General features: G+C 33.1%; 1 protein-coding gene and 1 pseudogene across 1 annotated transcript; one reads left to right on the plus strand and one right to left on the minus strand.

The window, feature by feature from the left end:
* The first annotated feature begins 4,644 nt into the window (after positions 1-4,644).
* On the plus strand, positions 4,645-5,649 carry LOC120167788 (LOB domain-containing protein 16-like). Its single transcript, XM_039176691.1, has 2 exons — positions 4,645-5,065; positions 5,148-5,649. The coding sequence occupies exons 1-2, from the start codon at positions 4,775-4,777 to the stop codon at positions 5,457-5,459; spliced, it is 603 nt and encodes a 200-aa protein (XP_039032622.1). The 5' UTR covers positions 4,645-4,774; the 3' UTR covers positions 5,460-5,649.
* A 5,851-nt stretch (positions 5,650-11,500) lies between these two features.
* Positions 11,501-12,323, minus strand: LOC120167787 (annotated as a pseudogene).
* Positions 12,324-18,558: the final 6,235 nt, after the last annotated feature.

Genomic DNA, 18,558 nt, shown 5'->3' on the forward strand with positions numbered 1-18,558 from the left:
GAATCTGGGATCTTTTCTTTGTCGAGGGGATTGGGAAGATAAATATAAACTAGCAAAGCAAATGGGTTAAAAAAAAGCCCAACAAAAGAAGTTTCTTTGGGTTGACACTTGACAGTGATATTATTATTAGGCTTAATCAAAATATGTCTCAAAATTATATTATTTGTTAACTTTACTAGTCTAAAGAATTTTTGGGAAGAGTGGAAGGGCAAAATCAAGGAAACAGGTGGAATGGTTCATGCCAGGATCAAGAATGGTACGTGCTTACTGGACTTTATTTTGATATAACTTCTTATGTTGATTGGGTTGTACTAAAGAATTAATGTTACAGAGACAAATTGCTTAGTTGTGAGTGGGAAGTTGGAGAGTCATGCTGCTGAGATGAGGAAGGCACCGTAAAGCTCCTTTCATTTATATTTTTTCTCAAGTTCTTCATTCATTTTAGACTCATTTCATGTGTTTCACTTTTCAGGAGGATGAGATTGCCAATTGTTAGGGAGGACTATCTTGTTGACTGTTTGAAGATGCTTCCTTTTGATGTGTACAAAGTTGAAGCCATTGGTGAGGCCTCTAGCATGGTCACCGTCGAAGTAGAAGGACGAAGTGCTGTGCATGAAGCTTTTGTTCTGCAAGATTCAGGTCACATACTTGAGGATGGGGGAAGTGTATATAGCACAACTTTAAACATGTCTGACTTATCAACCGGCGTTAACTGGTGCATTTTTGACACATTCTCGTTGGCTGGCTTTAATCTATTATATCTGACTGTGACTTTCCTGCTTTGCAGTTGGTTGTATGTTCCTTGCTTCTTCTAAGGATTATGAGGGGCATTTTTCTTGCCCTCATCCTCTTTGAAGACTTAGATTCACGCTTCTTTGAAAACAATGCCTTTTCCTCATTGCTTTTCTAATCTATGTTACTTGGACTTGAATGTGAGTGTTGGACATGTTTATATATCTGACTAGGGTTTGTTCCTTTTTTCTCAAAATTCTCATGAATTTGGAGGGCTTTTGAGAGACCATATCATCATACTCATGTCTAGAAAAGAGTCGGACATGATTACCGGACACAGGAAGTTCAAGAAAATAGAGTCGCAGCAACATAGTTGGACATGAGATCTTATCCTCATCATACTCATGTATTTGTTCTTGAGAAAAGTGGGAATACATGGGAGGCATGGGAACAGAAAGAAAATTTCCAGAAACAACCCGGCAGATTTTTCCCTCTGGATATTGTATTTTATTTCCTTTCCATCTCTCTCCAAATGTATGTGCCTCTTGCTTAGATAGTGCATTCCTTTTTGCTATAATTCTCCTTTATATTCTGGAATTTGTAGGACTATGGAGTTAACAAACAGGTGTCACAGAAGAAGCACATTGATGCAGACAGTCGACTTCCTCCATTACTTGAATTGGTGAAGATGCTTTTTAATGTGGAAACATACTGGCAAGTGGCCCATTTTACAAGCAAACTCTTCCTCTCGTACTCGCTCAAATTACTTCGATGTTTGAATGATCCATTCTTTATTACAGGGCTGCAATGATGGAGTTTGAGATTAATATGTCTGAAATGTCCCTTGGAAAGCTGAGCAAAAGTAACATTCAAAAAGGTAGCTAACTGTAAAACCTCATTTATTTTCTCTGCTATGCTGGACGTCCTTAAATGTTGTGTTATAGGAGTTAAATTTGTAGCATATGTGGAGTAGAAATTTTAGTAACCATATCTTCTTGGCCCAGGCTGAGGCATTAACAGAGATACAAAATCTATTAAACAGAAACGCTTCCGATCCTTCTGTCAAAGAAAGCTTGATTATTGATGCCAGCAATTGATTTTTAACTGTTATTCCTTCTATACATACACATTTCTTTTGCAAGACTAACATTTGGAACACTTTTGTCTTCCAGTTTTGCAAGGGGATTTACTTTGCTGATTTGGTCAACCAGAGTGCTCAGTATTGCTTTACTGATAGAAAAAATCCAGTGGGCCTCATGCTTCTCAGTGAAGTTGCTTTAGGGAAGGTCTATGAACTAACAAAGGCCAGGTTAGTTCACCCTTTATGTCAATGCCTGGATTAGAACTTGGAAAGAAAGCACTCTACAAAAGGGCTTGGAAAGAAAGTACCTAAGAAGTCTGACTTTGTAAAGTGGATGGATGATGTCGTTGTACCTTGTGGCAAACCAGTTCCATCCAGTGTGAAGGAATCTGAACTGATGTACAATGAGTACATTGTTTATAATGCTGCTCAAGTTAAAAGATCTTCTTCTCTCATGTAGCTAAATAGCAGTCTTGTTTAATGCATGAAAACGAATTAGAACTTTGGTACTACCGCAATGTGCTTTGCACATGTCCATCTATACATTATTCTATTAACCAAATTCTCGCTCTAGCCCCTTTCCTAAAGATGCAATTATTTTTGTCTATGTTTTTAAGTGATTTGAGCTGTTTTTTCTTTAAGTTGTTTTGATTAGATGAGCGATGAATTCAATTCCGGAATCCCTGGAATAAGCTAAGGAACTATTGAAATTGTTCTGGGAGAAAGACTAAATCGTGTTGTTTGAATTAGCCTCTGACATGTTCCCTTCTCGGTTACTTAAGTGGCCTTATTTGGAAGTGATTGGATCTGTTATTATTATTAGTACCAACATACCTCCTTTGTTGTCCAGACCGCAGACTTGGGCCTCGGGGTAAGTACTCAGGGATAAACCAAATGACCTTGTTTGAATTAGCCTCTTGACATATTTCCTTCCGGGTGGCCTTGTTTGGAACTGATTAGACGTGTTATTATCATTATAACCTATGTTGTCTGGACTAGGGGGTAAGCATTAGACATGGGTATGCTTAATTTTTCTGAAAAAGTTTTTCTATATTGGGAAGATCATTCCCTTATAACCATTTATAGAGTATGTGTCACACACAGGTACTTTAGGAAGAAAAGTCCATGTAACATAGCCTATTATGCTGCTGCTGATGCACCTGCTCCTATTAATGTCATTGCTATTGACATTGAAAACTGGTCTGTGATTTGCACTTATCGTCTGCAGTATTGTTGATTTGGACAAGTTAAAATGCAGTTCTTGTTAAAACTGAGGTTTCATCACAAAGGAAGGTGACAGATGTTTATATTTTTACTTTGGTAAAGGACAGATCTGTAAAATATTGAAACAAAAACTGAAGTTTGTTCCTTTTGGGTTATCAGAAGCAAGGTCAAGTCTTGATAAGATCTAGTTTTGGGGTTAGCTTGGAGATGTTTGTTATGCATGTCAAAGCCTTTTGTAAGTAAAGGAAAAACAGTTGCTACTTTAATCCATTTCTTCTTAGATTTCATCTTCTCCTTGTACATGGTGGAATGAAATGGTAGTGGACATACTTGCTTTATTGTTCATATTGAGTCTTCATTCGTAAATATAAGAAAATCCAATCTCCATCGTGTTTATGATGGAGTTAGAAGTTTAGTCATATGGCTAGATCAGATAGGTTAATTTTCACTCTGAGTAGCTCAGGATCCCTATATGCAGCAGGTTAAGTCAGTCGAATCGAAAATCCCCACCTCTTGGAAATACCGAGAGCTGAAGGTTAGGTTAGAGATCACCAAAAGGTAGTATTTGCTTATGGTCTCAGCATCCACCTATTAATGATATAGAAATTGTTAGTTTGCATCATTGCATGTGCATGGATGACTCTGTAAGTTGAACTATAAATGCTGGTAACATTGAGTGGCTAGAAATGATTTTGCATTTCTTTGCATATGAATTATAAGCCTGCATGCTGGTGTGGTGTGGTGCGGTGTCAGAGGCTTAGCTAGCAAGGAAGATCATATGACACAGCCATGTACGATATTTGATGCAAACAGCCATCATCCTCTGTTAGGGAGTGACGAGCTTTAAACCCATTTTTGCTGTGTTTTTGGGTTGATTTAGAGTTTTCCACGTCTGTCTATGGCTGATGCAAATAAAAGCATAACTGTGACAATCCTCAGCATTCAAACGTTTTCTTTCTCGAAGAATCTATTATCTCAATGATAAAAGGGAATGTTTTTCTTAAAAAATTTATGTTTGAGTAATTACGTATTGTTTCTAAAAGAAAAGAAAATGTTTTGAGTCTCCCTTTGCTGCACAGGGCTCTAGTTTTGACTCCATCTATTCAACGCGTATTTGCTTTGTTAGACTTTTGGCTTTACACTTTCAACAATAATGCATGATGATGGTTAGCTTCGTCCTTGTTGCTTCTTTAACTTGGCTTATCTCTCTCTTTTAATCTGTATTCAAACACCATTAACCTGCTGCACTAAAAAGAGAGAGAAAAAAAAAGTCGTTATTTTCTTAGTGGTTGTCGGTGGGATTTACCGGCAGGTGGCAATCACAAAGCGACAAACAGCAGCAGTTCCAACGTGCGGCGATCGGCGGAAAAATATAAAATAAATCAAAAGGAAAAGTTCTAACTTTCTACCAAAAAAATAAAACTTCAAATGTGTTTAAACAATTGTTCAGATAATGTAAACCCAATTTCAAATCATATAGTAACATTAAATGAACAAACCCCATAGATCATAATAGCATAAACCATTATTAAATGTTCCTTTCGAACCCTACATAAAGGGATCCAATGTCCCCCATTCATCACTGTTTGTGCCCTGCAACAGCCCCACTTTCACCTAGCCCCCTTCCACAAACCCCGTTAATTTTAGCACCATTTCCTAGTGTACTCGTGCGCTTCGAAAATCTTTAAGATTATTCCTCTGATTCCATCCCCTTTGTTCCTCTTTTATCTTTCTGACATGGCATCTTCTGGTTCTGGCACTGGCTCCCCTTGTGGTGCATGCAAGTTTCTGAGACGAAAATGCGCCTCTGACTGTATATTTGCTCCTTTTTTCTGCTCGGAACAAGGCCCCGCAAGGTTCGCCGCCATCCATAAAGTCTTTGGTGCTAGCAATGCCTCCAAATTGTTGCTGCATATCCCTGCTCATGTTCGTTGTAAGGCGGTCGTCACCATTGCTTATGAGGCTCAAGCAAGGATTCGAGATCCCGTTTACGGTTGCGTTGCTCATATTTTCGCCTTGCAACAACAGGTACTAATCAGATTTCCTTATCTTTTTTGTTTATCTAGCCTTTAAACCAATTTCTAATCTTCTTCTGGGTTTCATCTCATAGGTGGCATATCTCCAAGGTCAGTTAATGCAAGTGAAAGCTCAACTAGCTCAAAATGCTATGAATTCACATCACATGGAGAATCAATGGCAAGGCAATCTTTGTGGTACTGTTCCTTCCTTTACAAGTTATCCAACCTACGTGAACCCCATTTCTCCACAGAGCTCACTCGAGTCGGTTGAACTCAACAGTGGTGATACCATGAATATGCAAGAACTGCAAAGCAGTGAGGAGTTTCATATCCTTAAGAAGAGACCCTACAATAATGATTTGGGTGAGCTTCAAGCACTTGCCCTTAGAATGATGAGGAACTGAAACTAGACCATCCTTGTCTCTTTTTTTCTTCTTCTTTATGGAGTACGATTCTGCTTCTGCTCTGATGCTGATGATTGTATATACGGAGAGTGTTTCCGAGAGAAATTAGTACTAAACTTTCTGGTCAACCAAACAATATTGCCGTTTTCCTGTTTGTTCAATCAGACAATTTTTTATTACAACTTGGAATTCGGCCATAGTGCTTCAGTCATGGTGTTGGTAGTTAATTTAGGATTTAAATAGCGTTCTGTTATCAAAATATCAATATTATATAATGATAAAAATGTCTGAAAACGTTAATCTCAACAATAGACGTAACTAACTTATTTCCTGAGGTTAATCTTATTCATCTATTTTCTTACAAACATAACTAATAAGAATGAACCTTAATCCTTAAGTACATTGGAGATTTCAAAATTATGTTCAAATAAATTTTTATTATTAAATTTATAAAATGATTATCAATTTTTTTAAATAATTACAAATTAAGCATGCTAGCTTAAAGAGATTATTTGATATGTTAACCATTAATAATTAAAATTTTATTTTTAATATTTGTAATTGATAATTGTTAAAAAATATTTTTAAAATTATCAAACTAGGTTTCAAAATTACAAATTTTGTTTTTATTTTAATTTTAAAACGATTAAAAATTAATGTTTATTATCTCTCCTAAAAGTTAAACCTAATTTTTAAAAAAAGAAAGAACAAAAATCACAAGCAGACAAAACATTAAAAATTAAACCACCAAGGTTGTTTAATTAATACTAGAGCAAATGTATAATATGAAAATAATTACCATAAATTAAATTTAGATCGAGATGATTACACAATTTTATGAAGCAACATACCATTCCTTTATTATTTTGTGAAGCGTTGTTCAACAGATACAAAGAGTATTATGAATGTTACTATATTCTTTTAATGTTTGGTGTCATTATTAAGGGAACGTTTCGTTTTTCTTCGTATCTTTGAGTTTAATATTTTTGTTTTAGGTATGGATTTTTTGTGTGACTATTGTCATCACTTTTCTTAGGTGTGTTGTAATTCTGATTCCTTTCATTATAATTTTTATTAATGAAATTCAATTTTTATTAATATAAAAAAACTTTATGAGAGATATCAATGTTATAAATTTAAAATTTTCCATATAAAATTACATCAATAAGTTATTAATAACATCTAATTCAGAAATATTAATTAATATTATTAGGATCAACATATAATTTTATTTTAAAATGTATAAAACTTTTAAGAGTAAAAAAATAATTATCATTAGAAAATAAAAGAATTATAAAATGTATAATAATTTCAAAATTTTAAGACACGAATATTATGACATTTATAATCATTAAAAAAATTATGAATCTTTATTCTTTGTTTGAATGAGTCTAAAATACCTTATTTATTTCGTGTCAATTAGCTTTGCATTCATGATTGGGGGTATGCACACCCTTCCTAGGGACCCACCCCACCTAGGGTTTATGTTCTAATGAGTAGGTTTACCAAACATAACCATTTCTTTATAATTTTTAATATAAATAATAATCCCAATAAGCCATGGCCTTGTATTCATATTTATAGACCAAATGTCCCCTTAATGAAAGCAAAACCCTACATTATGAGCCAACACTCTTTCTTAACTAATTTAATTAACCATACTTATCTTATTTAAATTCACATATTAATTGAACCTATTAGATTATTCAAATTAAAAGATTCAAATTTGAACAATTATATTTATAGTGTATATGAGTATTATTAAGAGTTAAGAAAAATTCAAACATATATTATCTTATAATTATCTAAATTATTCAAAAAATTCACGTATTAAAGTTATTTTTAAAACTCGAAACCCTCCTGTTATTTGTCTCATAAAGCATGTATATACAACATAATCAAACTCAAATTAATGGCACGATTTATACTAATACATCAATAAAAAAATATTACCATAATTAGAATACGTTAAAGAGAGAGGGAGCGAGTGTATAGTCATTTTTAGATTGATTTTCAGGTTATGAAATTATATTATTCTTAGTTAAGAATATTTTTGAAGATTAATAAATATAATATTTTTAACGATTGATATTATTATAATTAGATAAAAGAAATTAGATATAAAAAAAAGAGGGAAAATTAGAATGGAATTTGTTGGACTCCATTACTTGTAGTTGCATAAAGTAATTATTCCAATAAGTGATGAGTGATCATTAGTTGAATGGAGCTTAAGGGAGGGGAAAAGGCTGCCACATTAAAGAAAATAAATAAAGAGTTTAGTACAAAACAATTTAAATTATTACATGATAAAATATGTCTGAAAATTAGTAGGCTGACAAACACTTCCAACTCCAACCTGTCAAAAGATAAGTGTAGATGAATTATTAAAGGGCTGAATTGTTCCTTCGGTATTGTGAAAAAAATTATTGGTTGAAATAGGATTTTACTGGAATTTAAAGTCATCAAAAATATAGTGCGTTTTTTTAAAATCGTCGGGATGACAGTGCGTCTTCAGTTTTGTTCAACGACATAAAAATAGGAAAGACGCATTATGTTCTTGACATCTTTCTCGGAAAACACACGGTATTTCTGACGACTCTTCGGTTACTGTAGCATTCACATCATTTTAAGAAATAATTTTAACGATACCTTAATTCAGTCAAATTTTTTTCAAGAACCTTACCGTAGCAAATCAATCATTATTAAAAATCTATTAATTTAAAAAATTAAAGCAATTTTTTTTTTGTTGAATTGAAGATTTAAGAATTTTAATGTTGATTAGGCACATGACACATGGGACAGCTGATGACGTGTTGGTTTTGAATTACAAAATACTAAACACGAATTATTGTCTCATTTGAGGATTAAACAAAACAAAACAAAAGGATGAAATCAGCATAGTTAAAAATTGCACGTCTTCTCGGGGGCTTTGAATTTTTAACGCAACTTTTGACTATTGATTTCGTAACCCACGTTTGCATAATTCCAACCGTTGATCCTGGGCTTTCATTTTTATATGTTTATTATTATTTTATTAGAAAAATATAAAAAATATTATTGAAACAATTAACTGATGTTAATGATAAAAGAGAATGTCTTTTTTAGATACTTCAGATTCAAATAGTTGTATCTATAGTATATATAATGCATTAACAATGATTAAGAAAAAATATGAATAGATACTTTGAAAATTTATAATCACGTAGACTATTTAAAAAAATAATTTTATCTGAGATATGTGGAAAAGTCATAATAATAAAAAGTGTCCATTGACATTAAAAATTATTGAAAATAAAATTACTATTATTTAAAAAACGTTGATATTACTTTAAAAAAACATTTAAATTTTGATTTTGTAAATCTATATATATATATATTATTTCACCCCTAATTAAGTTGATATATTATTAACTCTAAATTTAATTAGCTGTATTTATGAGTTTATGTAAAGCACATCAAAATGGGCTATGTTCCAAGAGAGGCTGATCGAGTAGAAAAATGGGCTGTTTCAAATTGTAGCTCTCCTATTTGGTTTGTTAGCAATTACCCTAAATGTATTTCTAATGTTGTTATTTTGGACGCAATTGGAATCGAATGAATGATATCCTTTTACTAAAAAAACAAAAAGAATAGATCGAGAGGTCGATGAGAGTAATCGTCCCTTTGAAAATTTTAAATTATCATATATTTTAATTTTTTTATATATTTTTTTTATTGAAAATCTGTTTTCATCTCTCTAAAATTTTGAAAATTTATTATTCTAACATAAAATTTTACGTTTCTCCGTGCGATAAATAATAGTACAATATTAGTGTAATAATGAAAAGTAATGGCTTTGAGTAATTTAGATAGAAGTCTTCAAAGGTACGATAACAAATAAATTACTAATTTCTTGAATTCTTCCGAACATGAAAAAACACATGATACCAATATGACAAACATGCAAGTTTAAATATTTTATCAAGTAAATATTTTATATGTTATGAGTGAATGCACTGAGAGACGATGTATATAGATATAGAGAATGAGAGAGACTCGTCCCTCTTAAATTTTTGGATTTAATAGTATTTTATGTCTTTATCAATTTAAATTTAAGTAAAATTAAATTATTATTTCTTCTATTTTTAAATTAGATACGAGATAAATTTATATTATTTTAAACTTAAGTATCTTCTCTCTCCCAATATGATAGTTAGGGATGGCAAACGGGCGGGTCGGGTGCGGATACCCCCTCCCCATACACACCTAATATTTTTCAATCCACCACCCGCCCACCACCCATGATGGGTACAAATTTTCAAATCCACACCCGCCCACGCGGGTACATTTTCAAATCCATCCCCACACCCACTACCCACTAGCGACATACCCATCTAGACCCGCCTGACAGCAAACTAATGGGATGTTGGAGTTGGTTCCCAGACAGTTCGTGATGGGGTAGCAGCGCATGCTTTAATTTGTCAGTGGAGTGGCTCTACGAATGTTATGGAGATAGATTGTAGGGAGCATGTAGTCGCAGAGCTGGATTGTTGAGTTGCTTTCAATGTTAATGCTCATAGTGCGGCTAATATGGGTTTTGAGGGGCTAAAGAATATGGAAACTGCTGCTTTTGATGTTAATGCTTATAGTACGGCTAATTTGTGTTTGTATGGGCAGCATAGGCTAAAGAACATGGAAAGTGACGTGGTTAGTGGGATTATGAGTTTAATCAAAGAGCCGAATATTTCCCTAATTAAAGACCAGATTAAAGACTAAATATCCTTAATATTTGGTTAAATTATATGTTATATATTATACAATATTAAAATTTATAAATTAGTCTCTAAAATTACACCTAAATTCATTATGGTCCAAAATTTAATAGATATTTAGTTGGGCGGGCGGATACGGGGCGGGTAATGTCTCAAACCCATTACCCGCCCACCACCCACGACGGGTACCACTTTATAAATCCACACCCGCCCACTACCCGCTAAAATTATACCCATCCCCGCTCCAATTGGAGCGGATGCGTTGCGGAATCTACGAAACTGTACCCGTTTGCCATCCCTAATGATAGGAACTCTCTGACTGTACATTGTTGTGTCAACAAAAGTATTAATCTATCGAGTAAAGTAATACATACATATACATATATATTAGAGGAAGAAAAATATAAATTGTACAGATAAGATAGTTTGATTTGTGTCACAGCATGATAAATCAAATAAATCGGCTCCGGACCGACAATTGGTATTAATATTGCATATCTTCCAAAGAAAAAATTATTAAGATATAGTAACCCAACATCACGTGCACCAAAGTCAGAAAATCACCAAAGCATTGGAAACTGCATAAAAAATAACTTTTTTTATATAAATCCTCGGTTCCGATCTAATAATCGATTAGTCTAAATCAAGTACTGCAGAGGTGAGTACGATCCTCCCAACTTAATTTATTAATAACTACCTATTGTATGATTAAAATAAATAACCTTTTTAATAGTCTATTAACATTGTATACTCAAGATCAATGTTAGGCTATAGAATTTCAGATCAGTAAAAGTTAGTTATGCATTTTCTTGCAATTAAACAGAGTGAATAATTAGCCTACAGCTAACCCAGTAGGATCTATGAATCCAATGCTTTAATCTTGAAAAAGAATCCTTCACGTGAAACGTTGGTTAATGAAAATCACAGAACCAGCTAATAACATAAAGGGAAAGTGCAATATAGGAGAGGGAGTAGAGAACCGTAACATAATTACTAGGTCAAAACTACATGTAGTCCTTAAAGGCTAAGATCAAATGATTAATTAGCTCAAACAAAACCTGACCAATTTCTACCTCTAGTTCTGTCACACGAGGAAAATACACTATTTTTCTATCAATATCCAAGGGTTATACACTAGATTAATTATGGAAAACAACAGTAGGGTAGATTTTAGGGCTCCTACCTTTTTATTCATAGCAACATAAGTGCATATGTATATATATGTGTGTTTCAAAATATGAAGCATTTCCATTCAAAACTGGAAGATTGATGTTGTCTTCTTCACTGGTCTTACATAAAATCTCTTGTGCTGAAATTGAGCAACGATGGATCCCCCTCATCATGAATATCATGTTGAGCATATCCAAAGGCCATTGATTGAAGGTCATCGACTTCCTGGAAACCCCTTTGTCTGTGGTCTGTTTGCATGTCGAAGGAAGACATGGAATGAGATGCCTGTCCGAAAGTAGTACACGAGACATGATCTTCTCCTGATGAGGAGACCGGATTTTCGTATTGTGCTAAAGAGTTTGGATCCAAAAACCCATTATTCTCACAATATGAGTCTGTTGGGTTCAGATTTGGTGCCATGCTTGAATTTTCCGAGTGAAACCAGCTTTGAAAAGGAACCTTTCCGTGGTATCTGTTATTAGGGTTTGCAGTAACAGAGCCGCCATTGACGAAGACGCTGTGAGCTGCTTGTTCCTCAAGCGAAGCAAGCTGTGCCTGGAGATTGACAATCTGTATGGATTTTAGATATGTATTTCAAAACTCAAATTAGGGTTTCAATTCATCAAACAAGGAGAAAGGGTACTGCATGGTTAAAAAAAAGAGAACCTGCTGTTGGAGAGCAAATATGAGAAACACAGCCATAAACGGGGTCTTGAAGCCTAGCTTGAGCTTCATAGGAAATCGTGAGTGCAGCTTCACAGCGATCAGCGACAGGAATATAAGCAAGGAGCTTGGAGACATTGCTTGCACCGAAAACCTTGTGGATAGCTGCAAAATGGGCAGCGCCTTGTTCATGGCAGAAATAAGGTGCGAAAACACAGCCTCGAACACATTTTCTTCTCAAGAACTTGCAAGCACCGCAAGGGGCACCAGAACCCGTCATTTTTAGAGAGAGAGAATGGGGTTTTGAGCTTAAACAGCATAAAGCAGAAAGGGGGTTATAAACACCAGAGGAAGGAGGTAGATGATTTAATAATGAATTCGGTCGCCTTATTGGCCAACACATTTCATTCTTTTTTCTTCCCCCTTTTTTAAAAACCTTTCATTCAGGATTTTTGTACACTCTCAAATGAGATTCCACAAAGAAACTGTCATAAACATTAAACCCCATTTCTACTTTGCTTCATCATTGTTCTTCTGCATTGATGGTGGGGAAAAAATTATAAATAGAGAGATTAAATTTCAAAAATCCAAAAAGGTATAGGGACTTTACACATATTTAGACTAAAACTCAAATAGAGGTCCCTCTGCCTTTGGGATATGCAATCCACCTGAAACTCAAATTAATATTAAAAATCGAATTTCTCCAAATCAATAATGCGTGTATATTAATAGAATATTAAAACTTTAAATAATATTCCAAAACAAATGATTTCACCTCGACAAGTGTGAAACTTCAATCTCTATGACATTTGATGATTGCATAAGTGTAGGCTATGGGTATGCCTAATATTAAAACAAATTATGAATTGATTCAAGTGTTGTAATTATGGGGAAGTGAATAAAGTGCATGGCAGCAGCTAAACTTCATTGGCCTGTGTACTTGTTGGCCACTTAACCCATGAATTAAGATCTCTTTTCTTTGAGGGCAATTTGGCATGTTTTTTATGGGGATTATTAAAATATTAATTACCTTTAGACAATAATGTAGGAGGCCTTCGGCTTACCTTGAAAGGACAAGTAATTAACTCGCTTTTGTTAAATACTTATTGCAAATTAATTTATTTGATAAATATTTAGAGGCGAAGCTATTTAGTGGTTGGGAGCGGTCGTTGTCCCTCCCAAATTTTTTGGTATAATAATATTTTAAGTCATTTTTAGGTTAAATATTAGTTAAATAAAGCATTTGCTCTTCCTAGTTAATTTATAGATTTAAATACTTATTAGATTCTTACTCTTTTAATATAAAATAATTTAATCCCCTCAATGTTAGATCTTATCTCCGTTCCTGACTATCAATTTCGTTTTTTTGAAATCTCTTTAAAACTCATAAATCTCAATCTAAAACTCAAAGGAAAACAACATTGATCTACAACCTTCACCATTCAATCAACATAAAATTCAGATACATAGTTCGTCTTCCTCCTTCCCCACCTCTCCTATTAGAATTTTGAAGACCGAAGAGAAAAAAAACCCAAAGAGAGTTTGAATAAAAAAATTAGAGAGTACAAAAATTTGGGTTTAGAATTAAAGAGAGTTTCCTCTACATTGAACTATGTTTGGATGTCGGAGAGTATAAAAAAAGTGCCATATTATATACTCACCAATCATCTTTCACAGCAAAATCATTTCCAAAATATTCGTATTTGACTTCTCATTCTTCTCATATGATTAATTATCCATGAAACCCACTCAAAAATGACGAAATTAAACACAAAAATCTATCATTTTAGATGTTTGGAGATTTTATTAGATTCACGGGATTTAGGGTGTTTGTTAAAAATTTGAATGGTGAAAAGCATTACTTCGAGAAGACGAATAACATACCTCAAAATTAGCCTCATTGATCGGTCATTGAAAGAGATCAAAATATTAATACTTTGAACTTTTAAATGGATTTTCATTGACTTTGAGTGAGTTTCATGGAAAATCAATTCTAGGTGAAGAAAGAGGAGTGAAATATAAACGATTTTGATATTGATCTTACCGCGATATATGATCGATGAACAGCGGTGCTTGGCTGTCGGCAACAATCTAAAAGTGTAGTGGTAAAAAGGAAAACTATTTAAAAGTTCGGTAGAAAAATCGATACCCCAAAAGTTTAGTATCTAATATGACATCGTTTTAAGCATCAGAATAACCACACTAAAACATCGTTACTTTGGTGTGGCATGGCATGTTAGCAACCTTTAGCCATGTCATCGTCCTATTAGTGACTTAACGGTTGAATGACATAATATAATGTATAATTAAAGTTCCGTGTTATAATTGATAAAATTAAAAGTTCAATGATATAAACGAGTTAACGGGTAAAGTTTAGTGGTACCTTATGTAGTTTACCCTAGTTTTAATTCTTGATATTTGATTTATTAATAAATTAATTTAGATTAAATATTAAAAAATTTATTATAAAAATAATATTTTCAATTCAATTTATTCTATTCACATTGTTGAGATTTAAATTAGGGATATCAGTGCGACGACTTTATATCAAAATGAAAATTGATTCCCGAATTAAATTATTAAATACTAATTTATAGCATAGAAAATATCTTGCTCTCGGTAAATTAAATGATCCATAAAAATAAATAAATAAATAAATAAAAGAAATAGGTAAGCCGTTACAATTTACACCTCATCGGGTATTGTGGTGCACGTGCACGTGTAATGAAGAAGAGAATGAATTCTTCGATCATTTGATTATGACGTTGACACGCCACACGAGTGGAAGTGGGAACTATTTTTTTACACGTCTTGGGTCCCACTGTCCACGTCATAACCACTCACAAACGATAGATTAAGGGTCATCGTCTCATCCCCTAAGCAAGCACCTTAATTTATTTAATTTTTAAATAAAGGCAAAAGAATGTTAGTAAGAAAGAACCATAAAAGATTATGTTTAAATTAAATAATTAAATTAATATTGGGCATTAATATTATTATCTTTATGTTAAAGATTTCTTATTAATGAATTCATATTTATTTAATTTATAATTAAACGTTGTGGTGCATGTAACAGGAGAAGATCCCAAAAACAAAACTATTATTACATCACCAAACATTGAGCAACAAATATTATTCAACTAATTCCTTTGAAATTTTGTTGGAAATGGACAACATCCATGCATGCATTATTATGTCCCAAACTGCTTAAAGTTCCATGATTTTAGAGCGGCGCTTTGCTTCTCCAATTTCTCTCTCTACTTGAATAATAATAATAATAATAATAATAATGATAATAATGATAATAAAAATAATAATAATCCATCTTCTCTTTGTCTTCCCCGAATGACAAGTGGTTCAAATACACTATTTTCTTTTTAATTTTTAAAATGAAAAACACTTACAAAACTTTAAGTCATAGAAAAGATTACTATTCTTAATAAGTTTTGTTTGATGGACAAAGACCATGTTGGGGAATGATGCTAATGTTTGTATTCTTTCAAAGACCAGTCATGCCGACGCCCATGTTACATATGGGGACCATTTTTACGTGTGTATAAATATATCAATATATTTATATTGCAAGAAAATTAGGGTTTATTAATTCCAATTATTTACTAATCACAAAACACCCTACAGTATCTAACACATTACATACGATATCTGTTTTTTAAAGAGAAAAACCAGACAAAAAACCGTGCACATGCATATATAATTAAGATCAACTATATATATATATATATATTCTACTTTTTTAAAACAAGTCCTTGAAGTTTTGTAAAATAAGTTTGCATGTAGTTTGAAAAGAGAGCAAAATTTCAAAGTCCAAACCAGAAAATAGGGGCCAATGATCTCTAGGTTCAGCATAACAGTTAGGGCCATTAATATGATCATTCTAAGAAGTGAAAGAGAATGTTTTGTTATTTGTGTATCGAAGGAAGGTGATGTCCATTATTATGGAGTGATTGGAAAGTATATAGATTAAATAAAATGTTAATCAATAATCATAGGTGGAGACAACCTGGAGAAGCTAATTAATTAGGTTTAGTCTAAGACACAAAGGAGTTAAAAATGGGAAAATCTGGTCCCACACTTTTGTCTTAATTTGTATAATAGTAGTGAGGTTTGTCTTTACAAGTTAAAGTCATGTTTCATCAATAATAAAACGAGACAAATTATGATTTGAAGATCCAATCAAAAATGGAAATTTTCTGATTGATGTATACTTGAAAATTACTTGTTAAGAATTCATTAAGTGCTCTCAGTTATAAAATAGAATAGTGTTCTTCCTAGAGATAATGGATTCGAATAACTGCATCTACAAAATAATTAATTTTTTAGAGGATGAAACAAGTTACAACGTTTTAGTGCTGCTAGTAATATAGGGTTGAACGTTTCTTTTCATCAATATTACGAACAAACAGACACTTCCAAAAGTCCAGTCAAATAGATTTAATTTTGAGCTTCTTAATTTTCAGATTTTTCCTAAAAGTATTTTTAGGTACAAAGCTTAGAGGAAAACGTTTACTTAAAGCAACTATTCTTTTACTGCAACAAAGCTTTCGTGTAATTTCAAGTCGTTGGTAATAAATTGCATAATGATATTCAATATTGTGAACCTATAGAAGAATCAATGGGAAGCTCCACCCTAGGAATAGGCCAAGGGGCAAAAAACACCGCCAGTTGGAGCTCAGCCATACCTTTTTTCTAAGGCAGGTAATGGTGGGGAAGCTTGTGATCATTATTTACGCACAATGGGATATATAGCTTACATTCCATTTTAAAAAGTTTTATTCTTTTTGAGAAATTAAATTTCCATGCTAATATTGAACTTCACTGCAAGCTGAAAAATCTCTGGCATTGTATCACCACTCCTCTGCTGTTTCAAGTACGGAAACATCCTTCGGTTTTAGAGGCTGCTGGGACCACAGTTGATTGCATTTTGAAGGGCACTATCTGTTCATATAGATCAAAACATCATTGTTAAAGACACCGATGACAGTTTTCAAAAGAACATATATCCAAGAAAACTTAATCAGATGCAGTTCTCAAAGAAGATGAGATATCCAATAGGCGCTACATTTGCAAGAGGAAATAGGATTCCGGAAAAGATTATTATCCTGATAATGATCTTTTCTGAACAAAAATCCCTCAAGGTTTTTAGTTTTTGACAAAATTCTGACTTAAATTTTATTCATACTAACTGTCCTCTTTATAAATAGTTTACTTGAAATAAAAGACTTAAACTGAAGATAAACATGACAAAAAGGACTCCTAACTCTTAAGGAAACAACTAACTAGAAAATTATAAACATATATATATAAGAAAGACTACTAATTCATAGGGGTAGTCCTAAACTAAAAGGGACATAACAGCTTTGTGGGTTTCTTCCTTCTCCCCCTAAGCTGGGATTACAGTTCACAATACTGTAAAGCATTGTATTGCAACAATGTTCACAACACTGCAGCCTATTTTACTTATAAGGGTTTTTGTCATTAACTTACACAACTGATATTATCGCATTTATTTATATTCTTGGTCTTGGAAACTATGAGAGACATCCTTTTCAGCAGCATATTTGTTCCTTTATTGCTCTCTATTTATGTGCGCATAGGCTTATCCATATATTCTACATCAAATCTACAAACAAGAATGATAAATTTCACTTCTATTGACATCATTTAAATCACTCGTTGTGTATCTTGTAAAAGCATTCCAAGATGGAAGGCTTCATTTTTCTTAACCAGATTACCTTCATCTAATAAGTCAAACAATTCATGGTAAAAGATTTTGTTCTTCAACATCATCAAAATGACAAAGGAGAAAGAAAGAAGAACTCCAAATCATTAAATGAAACCCTTTAACTTGAAATGAAGCCAATGTGCAAATGGAAGAACTTTTATTGTAAAAATTTTCCATTGACATCAAAGCTAAATTATGTTTGTAGCATTATGAAGCTTCTTTCGTTTCAAATCTCATAAATGAAACTTCAGCAGGAAAATTTATACATTAATCAATTAATATTTGCTTGCTTACCAGTCAGTTTGAAGAATTTCATTTCTCAACCTTGCTAGAGATGCTGCACTTAGACTAGGTTCAGCGTCATTTGTATGAAAGAGAAAACAGAAAGCATCAAGTAAAACCAGACAAAATATATGAAGATAAACAAGGAAACCCCAATTTAATAGGAGGAAATATTCCAAATAAATAAGCTTGTTCAGTGCATAAATTAGACGAACCTGCATTATGATGGTCATAACAAAATAAGAGAACCATTCAGCAAGTTTTTTGGAAACAACGGTCACATATCCGACAGAAAAGACAATGTCGAGGCCACACACCAGCTCTAATTTTGACTTCTTATGATGCTATTGCAGCTCCAAGAGAATGATCCGCCTGACTTAACCTAAATCTCAGTATGTGAACCTATTGAGTGGCCTCAGTGGTAAAAGGAAATGTTGTTCTCTTTACAGGACCCGGGTTCGTACGTTGTCAATAGATTAATAAAAATTCT

Source organism: Hibiscus syriacus, unplaced genomic scaffold (genome assembly GCF_006381635.1).
Source record: "Hibiscus syriacus cultivar Baekdansim isolate YM2019G1 unplaced genomic scaffold, ASM638163v2 tig00111693_pilon, whole genome shotgun sequence".
Lineage (NCBI taxonomy): Eukaryota > Viridiplantae > Streptophyta > Magnoliopsida > Malvales > Malvaceae > Hibiscus > Hibiscus syriacus.

What these genes read in the sequence shown, in the direction of transcription:
- LOC120167788 (XM_039176691.1), top strand. Translation starts at nt 4,775, where the DNA reads ATGGCATCTTCTGGTTCTGGCACTGGCTCCCCTTGTGGTGCATGCAAG. An exon ending in TTTTCGCCTTGCAACAACAG is followed by an intron (nt 5,066 to 5,147) that starts GTACTAATCAGA and finishes TTCATCTCATAG; the next exon opens with GTGGCATATCTCCAAGGTCA.